General features: G+C 39.8%; 2 protein-coding genes across 2 annotated transcripts in view; one reads left to right on the plus strand and one right to left on the minus strand.

The window, feature by feature from the left end:
* Positions 1 to 223: 223 nt before the first annotated feature.
* On the plus strand, positions 224 to 2,996 carry lsm8 (LSM8 homolog, U6 small nuclear RNA associated). The gene is made up of 4 exons (XM_050038323.1): positions 224 to 399; positions 666 to 706; positions 982 to 1,109; positions 2,568 to 2,996. Exons 1-4 carry the CDS (start codon positions 369 to 371, stop codon positions 2,656 to 2,658), a joined length of 291 nt encoding a protein of 96 aa, XP_049894280.1. The 5' UTR covers positions 224 to 368; the 3' UTR covers positions 2,659 to 2,996.
* Positions 2,997 to 3,360: 364 nt separating this feature from the next.
* tymp (thymidine phosphorylase) overlaps positions 3,361 to 9,973 on the minus strand; it is a 13,384-nt gene continuing 6,771 nt past the window's right edge. The window contains exons 7-10 of the mRNA XM_050038322.1: positions 9,680 to 9,842; positions 4,870 to 5,097; positions 3,744 to 3,884; positions 3,361 to 3,665 (exon numbers count right to left, since the gene is read on the minus strand). Coding sequence (XP_049894279.1) covers positions 3,523 to 3,665; positions 3,744 to 3,884; positions 4,870 to 5,097; positions 9,680 to 9,842 — 675 coding nt within the window. The 3' untranslated portion in view covers positions 3,361 to 3,522. The remainder of the gene's footprint in view (positions 3,666 to 3,743; positions 3,885 to 4,869; positions 5,098 to 9,679; positions 9,843 to 9,973) is intronic.

Genomic DNA, 9,973 nt, shown 5'->3' on the forward strand with positions numbered 1-9,973 from the left:
AACAGTCAATGCACATATTCAAGCGTTAATAATTTAATAGTTTCTGCATCAGGTTGAGCGAACAAAGACGGAACAAACAGATGTAAAATAATAGAAATACAAGGAAATAAAAAACAAATGTCGGCTTTAAATTTCAACACTTTAAACTTCAATCACAGACCTTCCTGCTCGGTGCTCCGCTCTCCTGCCTGCTCTGCTCTGTGAATCGGCGGTGGATTGCTTCGGTCTGTTCTCCGGTGTTTTGTCGCTGTTAGCACCTGCCGCCGTTTCTCCGTCACGTTTTTGGATCCGTTTCACCACCAGCTAACCGGGGGAAACATTAACCGACCTCTCTGCTGGATTAATCACCGCGGAGCCCGACAGGAAGCATGTCCACCGCCCTGGAGAGCTACATTAACCGTATCCTGCTGCTGCTACCGCTAGCTAGCTAACATGCTAACTGCCCGTCTGAATGAATGGAAACATGCTAGTTAGCTTAGCGCCCAAACTAGGAGTGTTTTGTTGGTTATTTATGAACGTACAGCGGTGTAGCTCCTCTGTGTAGTGACACAGCAGTGTTGGTAGAGTTAACAGCGCAGTGTGTTATTATTTTTAATTTAATTATGTTCATTTAATGAGTGTTTTGTGCAGAAAAGTGTGTTGTTGCTTTAACTCGGTTGATTCAGGCACTGTGGCCATCATCACCTCAGACGGCAGGATGATTGTGGTGAGTGTAAAACATCCTGAACTACCTGCACTGCTACATGAAGTATTGAGATCCTTATCTGCTGTAAAAGTACTGCATGTAACGTTACTCCACTACATGTAAAACACATGCATCAAAATACTTAAGTAGAAGTGTGTGTGGTGCAGTAAAATGTTTAGAGTTAACTGTTTGTATGAATGTTGCTGCCACTTTAATACTGTAAGTCAAAGCATTTTAAGTTTAAAAGGAAAAACTCTCGTGTGTGTGTGTGTGTGTGTGTGTGTGTGTGTGTTCAGGGCACTCTGAAGGGCTTCGATCAGACCATCAACCTGATCCTGGATGAGAGTCACGAGCGAGTGTTCAGCTCCAGTCAGGGGGTGGAGCAGGTGGTGCTGGGACTCTACATCGTCAGAGGAGACAACGTGTGAGTCACCTTTCACCTGTCAATAATCATTAACGTGTTCATCCATCACATCAGCTCCACGTCTGTATCAGACAATAAGAAAAATGGACATAAAATAGGTGGAGGTAGTCTTAAAATCCTTTGCTCAAAGGGACAGTTGGGAGCTACTTGACTGTATTCAGTGTGTTACATACAGCAGATGTAAGTCAGCACGCCCCTAGCTAGTAGAAGCAGGCAGGGAAACTGACACAGGAACTCAGCAATGTCCCTCTGTGGAGGGGGGCAGCAACAAAACATATTTTAGCCACCTAAAAAAATCAATATCAGTTTAAGTGAACACTATATTTAGAATGTTTTCACCTGTTTATGTGACAGGAAGCTGTTAACAGCTTCACCTCCCCATCTATCTTCTCTTCAAAGCCAGACTCCATTTACAAAAACAGTAATTTAACATCAGTGGACACAGGAGCTGCTGGTCTACTGCTGCCTCCATCAGTAACTGTGTTTGTGTTATTGTGTGACTTTGGGGTTTCAAAGGGTTCGTTCAGATTCATAAGAGTCACACAATGACACAAACACAGTTACTGATGGAGGCAGCAGTAGACCAGCAGCTCCTATTGTTTTTCTCAGTGGAGTCTGGCTTTGAAGAGAGTGATGTAACAGCCTGTGTTTCTCATTGGAAATCACTCAGTGTGTTTCCAGTCACAGTGAAGTGGAGCTACAGTCCCAGCTGGACGAGGACATCTAACTGGCCTACTGTCCTTGTCCCAGTATACAAGCACGGGAGGGGAATCCATTTATTGAGCCAAGTATGTGCGACTCCTCTACGATAGGTGGAGATATGCCCCCTTTCAGCTTGTTAGTATTGGACCTTTTTCCTGTTGACCTATTACGTCACAGACCAAACAATGGACAAACAAGTTAGCTACGGTTAGCTAGCAGCTAACTGCTACCATGGTGGACAACTTTACAGCTCTGTACATTTGGTCCGTCCAAAAAGTCACGGCTCTGGATGTAGATTTCTCCATGTTGTTACCGGCTTCTTCTTCTCTTACACATTTAATGCTATTGGACTTCCGGGTCAAAGCCCGGGGCGGAAACTGTGGAGCATGCTCAGAGCGCCTCGGCCAGTTTGGGTCTGATTGACTGTATACATGCAGGAGTCACATGATCTGGGTGTGTTAGTCCCACTGTGACGCATTCACTTTATTCACACTAACATGTTTACTGGGATTTTAAAAGTCCGGTTTAAGTCGCACTAACATGTTTACGTGTATTTTGAAAGTCCAGTTTAAGTTGGACTAACATGTTTACGTGTATTTTGAAAGTCCACTTTAAGTCGGACTAACATGTTTATATGTACTTTAAAAGTCCGACACAATAAATCCATTTTCTCTGTCGTCATGGAAACAGACTGACTGTCGGGAGTCGGAGCTCAGTTTGAACTATTAACTAATGATTATTCTCCGTGTGTTTCAGGGCCGTGATCGGGGAGATTGACGAGGAAACAGACTCCACCCTGGATTTAGGAAACATCAGAGCCGAGCCGCTCAACTCCGTCGTCCACTGACCTCTGACCTCCCCTCACTCTGTCTCCACGGCGACAGATGACAGCATGACTCAGCTGTGTGTATATGTGTTGCAGGAGCCTGTTTACTGATGCAGGTTCACTGAGTGGTCTGGACCAGCTGAGACCTCGAATCTGCAACACGGACTGAAGTTAAATTAAAAAATGTTCCCGGAGGACTCAGTGAACCTTCGTCCGCTAACAGACTCCTGCCCCGACGTTCCTCTGTTTGTGTTTTTTTTATATGAATAAAGAGCTGATAGAGTTGTTAGATGAACTTTTTATGCTTCGGTCAGTTTGTGGCAGATTGAGATCGTTTAAATAAAGTTTCATTTCTCACATTTTGACAAAACCTGTTTCTTTGTTATTCACGGAGGTGGAAGGAGTACTGATATTTTATTGGGTTCCTCCTGGTGCAGAGGGTCCTGGGTACCTCCTGGTGCGGAGGGCCCTGGGTTCCTCCTGGTGCGGAGGGCCCTGGGTTCCTCCTGGTGCGGAGGGCCCTGGGTACCTCCTGGTGCAGAGGGCCCTGGGTTCCTCCTGGTGCAGAGGGCCCTGGGTACCTCCTGGTGCAGAGGGCCCTGGGTACCTCCTGGTGCATGAGGTTCTTCACCTCATCATGACTTTCAGTGTGTGTTTTTGACGCCCCCTGCTGGTCACACTGCTGCATCACTTCACCTTTACACAACAAATACACGAAGAAACAACTCTGACTCCTTCATTCATTTATTCATTCATTTTTATATGTTCTGCTCATGTTATACACAACAAACAGATTGATAATCAGAACTGACGGGTTAGCCACAGTAACAGTGGAGGGCGGGGCTTATTAAAGGGTCGGTCACGTGATGATGGTGTAAACATGAATTACTGAGGCAGCAGTATTTCTCTGACTAAGCTCTGTTTGACTTTGTGTCCCTGAGCTCCCAGAGTCAGAGCGCTCTGCAGGCGACTCATCTGGTCTGGGGTCGGGGATGGATCCTCATAATGGAGCCGCAGCCAGGGGACGCCTGGAAATACACACAGATCAAACATCACCATCATCACCATCATCATCATCATCATCATTATCATCATCTGCCTCTCACCTTTCTCGACCTTCTGCTCCAGTGACACCAGTAGCTCCGCCCCCACGCTGTGATTGATAGGTTCTCCGGCGTTTGATCGGCCCGCCCCCAACTTATGAAGCACCTGAGCCAACGTCATACCGTCGACATCGACCACGACACCTACATGACGTCACACAGAGAGATGTGTTCGGTGTGCTGTGTCACATTAAATCTGATCAGTGTTAACGATCTGAGTAATCAGTTTTTTAGGGTTTATTAATGTCACATGTTCTTTCAGGAAAATGATTAAATACATCCAGATGAAGTTTTATAACTTAGGGCTGTAACTTTTATAATTCTTTGCATTGATTTCTCCAATACCATTGTCGGCAAGTAAATATAGATTATTTATATTTTATTAAGTATATAAGTGCACAAGTTACAAAAACAAATATGTAAGTATGAAAATAAAACATTTATTAGTAAAGACATGAGGAAGTAATAATGCTAATAAGTAAATAGATAAATACATTAGTAAAAATATATGTTTGTAAAATGAGTAAAAATGTGAGTAATTAAATATATAAGTTCTTAAGTAAAAGTATTTTAGTAAATATATAAATTTGTAAATAATATCAGTGCATAAGTAAATAAAAATGTAAGTAAGAATATATGTAAGTACGCAAGTAAGTGAAAAAGCAAGTAAATCAATATATAAGTACATTAGAAAAAAAAATGTTTAAACTAAAAGAAAATCTGTGTGTAATGATATAAGTACATAAATATATAAGTGCATGGGTAAAAATATAAGTTATTAAACACATAAATGTATGAGTAAATATATATATATGTTTGTTAATAAATACAAAACTATAAGTGTAAGTAACTTAACAGATAAGTGTGCAAATATAAATAAATAAAATAGGTAAATAAATATACTGCACACATAAATAAACATGTCATATATTTACTTTGATGTTGCTGCAGCTTTAGCAATAAATATAAATGTGTTAACATGAAATATTATAGAAATGTAATAAATGGCCTCAGAGGTTAAAGTTACTTCAGTAATAACGACGAAACCTTTCAAAATAAAAGCTCCTCTGCAACATACAGACATCTGTGCGGGTGGGTTTGTGTATTCATGCTGTTTTTGTTTGTTTACCCTCTGTGGGTGTCTTCAGTTCAATCTGATGCTTCGACTTCCTCAGGACACTGTAGTAATCAGTGTGGGCGGAGCACAGTGACCGAGCCGTCTCACTGGCCACGCCCTGAGCCTCCATCATGGCCTGGAACTTAGACAGAGCAGCGCCACCAATCACAGCCTCAGAAATCTGCCGTTTGCCCTCTGGGAGGTCAGAGGCCAAACCGGTCATCTTCAGCAACAGGCCGCCTACACACGCAACAACAAATAACACAGGTTATTTTTCTGGTACATTTATAAGTCAGCTTTCATTAACAAATAGTTTTTCTCCGACTACATTTTTCATGTTAAGCTACAACAAAGAAATTAGTTGTTTTTGGTCCATTCCTTTAGAACTATTGTGGTTTTTAAAAGTCTGATAAACTATCCTGAATTTTAGGCTACTGGATACTTAAACTGGTAAAAATTTGCTTTTCACCCTCTTTGAACAGGAGGACAAATTGTGACTTTTATATAATTAGATCTACAATAAATCTACCTTTAAATCTCAGGAATTCCTGTTATTTTTTTTTTTGTGTGGCCAAGATCAGAGTCCTTTATTTATTTGTTAATTTGATTTGATTTAATTCAATTGATTTAAATTTTTAATCTAATTTTATTTTATTTCATTTTATTTTAGTTATTTTTTGTTTATTTTAATTTATTGTTGTTGTTTTTTTTGTTCTTTTTTTTGGCCAGCATCAGAGTCCTTTATTTATTTGTTAATTTGATTTAATTCAATTTATTTACATTTTTAATCTAATTTTATTTTATTTTATTTTATTTTATGTCATTTTATTTATTTTTTATTTATTTTTGTTCTTTTTTTTTTGGCCAGCATCAGAATCCTTTATTATTTGATACCTCCCACGACCGAATTTCACAGAAATAAACCTTAAATGTTTGATGCCAGTGTTTACATGGAAATAACTATTCTTCCTTATTGTTAATGGAGGGCCTATACTTATTTTTTTATATAAATATTTTTTAATTTATTACAAATATAATTCATATGGCTTTGCTGCATTTATAGGTTGGTGCTGCTTATTATCATTTGTGTATTTATCATTTACTTGTAAGGATTTTTGTACAGTATTTCAGTGTATTTATATTTATGTTTTTGTTGTACAGTATGTTTATGTATTCTTATCAACCTCCCCAGAATATCGTTCTCTTAAATAAAGTTTAAGGGGTTGAATTAAAAGTAACAATGGTAGTTAAATGTTGATGTAAAAACCAGGATTGTAGGAAAAAAATTCCCAGGTCCTTTGAACTAGCCACCGGCTCCGTTTGCGCTGGAAGTCGTCCACTTTCCCAGGTTTCATGAACTCCTCACGGTGTTCCCTGACGCACCTGTGTTAAATTGTGTGAAATGTGAATGGAGTCTGGTGCAGCGGAGTTAGCTTCAAGCTCCAGACTGGTAGGCTACTGATGGGGTTAGCTAACGTTAGCTTCCTAAGCTAGCCAACTCGCTATGTAGCTATTAGACAAAACAAACAAAAGTTAAATTATCACACGGTGTTGTTTACCAACATTAATCAATAACAGTCACTGTCATTGAGTTTTGTCCTTTTACTGTTGCTGTCCGTCGGTTTGTACCGGAATTAAGTACAAAGATTAACGTTAAACGTTTATGCTAACTTTAGCTTTTAGTGCTAGCTGCTATATCAAACACCTACACCTGAATCGATAACTATTTTATGGTTTCAATTAACCATTGTTTCCTTTAGTGATTAATCTGCTTATTATTTAAGTAATTACAAAGGTTGGTACATTTTTAATCATTTGGAAAATAAAATGATAGAACATGTACACATGACAGAAGCTGCAGTGTTGGGATGTTTTGACATCTTTTAAAATAACTTTGGCTGAATTATTAATTGGTTATGAAAATAGTTACAGAATAATTTCCTGTCATTCAACTAACTGACTAATTATTGCAGCTCTAATTAGACGATGAGCCGATTACAAAAGTATTTGCTTTTAATTATCAGTTAATCATTTTAATTGTTTTGAAGCATAATTGCCAGATAAGACAGGATGTGCTGTTCTCATTTGTCTTGTGTGAAATTAAATTGGATAATTTTGACGTTTTGACTCGTTGTCAGACAAGACAAATAAGTCAGCTTGGACTTCAGGAGATTATGACATTTTAATATATTTTCTGACATTGTACACGTTAAAAGAATAATTAACAATCAAACAGTTGTCAGAAATCGCCAGTAATGAAAATAATTGTCATGTTCTGCCTGAGTGTGTGTGTCTGTTCCACGTTTTTCTCCTCACTGACTTGGTCAATCCATGTGAAATTTGGCACAGTGGTAGAGGGTCATGGGAGGATGCCAATGAAGCAATATTACATCAATTGGCCAAAGGGGGGCGCTATAGCAACCCATTGAAATGTAAAACTTTGAATGGGCATATCTCATGCCCCGTATGTCGTAGAGACATGAAACTTTGCACAGAGATGCCTCTCCTCATGAGGAACACATTTGCCTCAAGAACCCATAACTTCCGCTTATATAGATTTTCCGCCATTTTGAATTTTTTGAAAAACACTTCAAATGGATCTCTTCCTAGGAAGTTTGAGCGATCTGCATGAAACTGGGTGAACATAATCTAGGGACCAATATCTAAAGTTCCCTCTTGGCAAAAGTTGGAAAACTTACTAAAACTGAGCTTCTATAAGGCAATGAATATTGCGGAGGGCGTGGCTCATCACATAAAGGTGTATAACATCTCAAGGGTTTCACCCATCACCACGCAACTTTGTAGGCATATGACCACACATAATCTGAGGGGACCCCTCCATTATTGACCCCATCAAACAAAATGGGGGCGCTAGAGAGCTCATTTCTTATCTAGGCCTAACCGCCATATGGATTTTTACTAAACTTGGTAGATATGTAGAACAGGACGCCTCAAGGTGACTGGAGAAATTTAACTCTAATTGGCAACTGGGTGGCGCTATAACAACAGAAAAATGCTTCAAAATGGCTAAAATGCGACCGATCGCTGTGGCTCCCCCTGTGGACCAATGTTGGTGTTTATTTCTAATTTTTTGTATGACTAAGTCATGGTATGGTATGCTGTACATAATGGGTATGGACTAGTGTTTTATAATATGATATGCAGCCTGATCTCGAATCTCTGAAGAACTCATAGAAACCAAACAGGTGTTTAGACTGAAATATGAAAGTCAGTTCACAGTATAGAGCTCGGTAAACAAATTCACATTGTTTACATTAGTGGACAGTAAATTAATCTGTGACTGATTTGATGATCAGTTAGTTAGATATTTACATCAGTGACAAACTGATGCCAAATCATTAAATGTGTGAATTTTTGCTCCTCGTTGTCTCGTATCACAGGAAACAGAATATCTTTGACAGGGTTGAAATAATCACCAACCAACAGCCAAGTCCTGGAAAAATATGCAGGTAGCTGCCAGATCAGCTTCACTCAGCAGCCAAGATAAATAATGGTGATGTATTGTTAGGCTGGTAGATTTTGGGATCCAGCCACAGAGGCAGGTGGACAAATACGTTAACTTCCAACCCTGTGTTTGGGGGATTGGGTCAGTTTGACCAAAGAAGACATGTTGGACATCACCCTGGGCTTCTGGGACATTTTTCTGACATTTACACCCCAAAACAATCAATTAAGAAAATAATCTTGAGGTTGAACTGATTCCAGTTTCTCAGTTGTGATGATTTTCTTCCTTTTTATGTCTGATGTTTAATTAACTTGGATCTCTTTGTGTTTCAGACTGTTGATGAAACAAAACACGACATATGAAGACGTCACCTTGGACTCCAGGACAAGATGGTAGGATGGATGTTATATTTATTTATTTTATGCTTCTGTGCCGGGCATAGCCGTGGCTGGAGGCGTCAGGGGTTTTGGGTTCTCATCCTGTTCTTGTGAACACAATATCTCAAGAATGCCTGGAGGGGATTTCCTCAAACATCCGCTCGGACTCAACAATGAACTGATTACTGTGATCAAAGGTTACTTTGACCATGCATCTATCTCATTGTTGGGAACACAGTATCTGAAGAAGGCATTAAGGGAAGATTCTCAAATTTGGCACAAACGTCCACTTCGTTTTAAGAATGAACTGGTTAGAATTTTTATGGTTGAAGGTCAAAGGTCAGTGTGACCTCACGAAACATGTTTTCAGCCATAACTCAAGAATTCATACACTAACCAAAGCTCCACACAAATGTCTAACAGGATAAAATAATGAAGGTCAAAAGGTCAAAGGTCAGCTTGACTGTGACATCATCATGTTTTAACGTCATATCTCAGGAACAGAAGGGGAGACATTTGGTCAGATACTGAATTGGTGACTCTAATCTTGAAACTGTGCTGATTGTATAGATCTTCTGTGTGTGAAGCATCCATGTTTTCACTGACATGGATGGAGACTGTCGGAGACACTGGACTGGTGGGCGGAGTCATACAACCACAGGGCGGTAATTCTAGTTTTGTTTTAAATCAGAATCTATCTGTAGTTTTTTGACCCTCACATGGTGTGCCGTGTCTGTGTGTTGCCATAGCAACCTACCAAACAAGACTTTGCTGTAGCATCAGTGATTTTTTTTTGCATCTAATCCAAACGCCCACACTGCCCTCACAGCTGGAGATGTATCAAGTTGTTATTTGATGCTTTCTGAAACTTTAAACATCTCGTGTTCCTGCGTGTGAACACTAACAAAATGCTCCTGTAGCTCTAAAATCTAAGTCGTGACTTCAGAGAGTGCTTCAGGGAACAAATTAAAGTCGTTACCCAGAGCAGTGACGAGCTCCATCAGGTCGTCAGGTCCTCTCCCCTTTAGTGTCTCCAGAGACTCGATCACCTCCACACTGTTTCCCACACATCGACCAATCGTACCGTCCATACAGGTGAGGGCCGCCGCCGTCTGTATGCCCAGACCGTTTCCTGCGCTCACCTGAAATAACACCACACCGTCATCACCATCATCAATCAATCAATCAATCAATCAATCAATCAATCAATCAATTTTATTTATAAAGCACAATATCACAAATCACAATTGGCCTCACAGGGTTTTACAGCATA

Source organism: Epinephelus moara, chromosome 24 (assembly GCF_006386435.1).
Source record: "Epinephelus moara isolate mb chromosome 24, YSFRI_EMoa_1.0, whole genome shotgun sequence".
NCBI classification, from domain to species: domain Eukaryota; kingdom Metazoa; phylum Chordata; class Actinopteri; order Perciformes; family Serranidae; genus Epinephelus; species Epinephelus moara.

Excerpts from the sequence above, each read along its gene's own strand:
- lsm8 (XM_050038323.1), top strand. The coding sequence starts at position 369 with ATGTCCACCGCCCTGGAGAGCTACATTAACC. Across the intron at positions 400-665 it reads CCTGGAGAGCTACATTAACC|GCACTGTGGCCATCATCACC; the intron begins GTATCCTGCTGC and ends CGGTTGATTCAG. Across the intron at positions 707-981 it reads CAGACGGCAGGATGATTGTG|GGCACTCTGAAGGGCTTCGA; the intron begins GTGAGTGTAAAA and ends GTGTGTGTTCAG.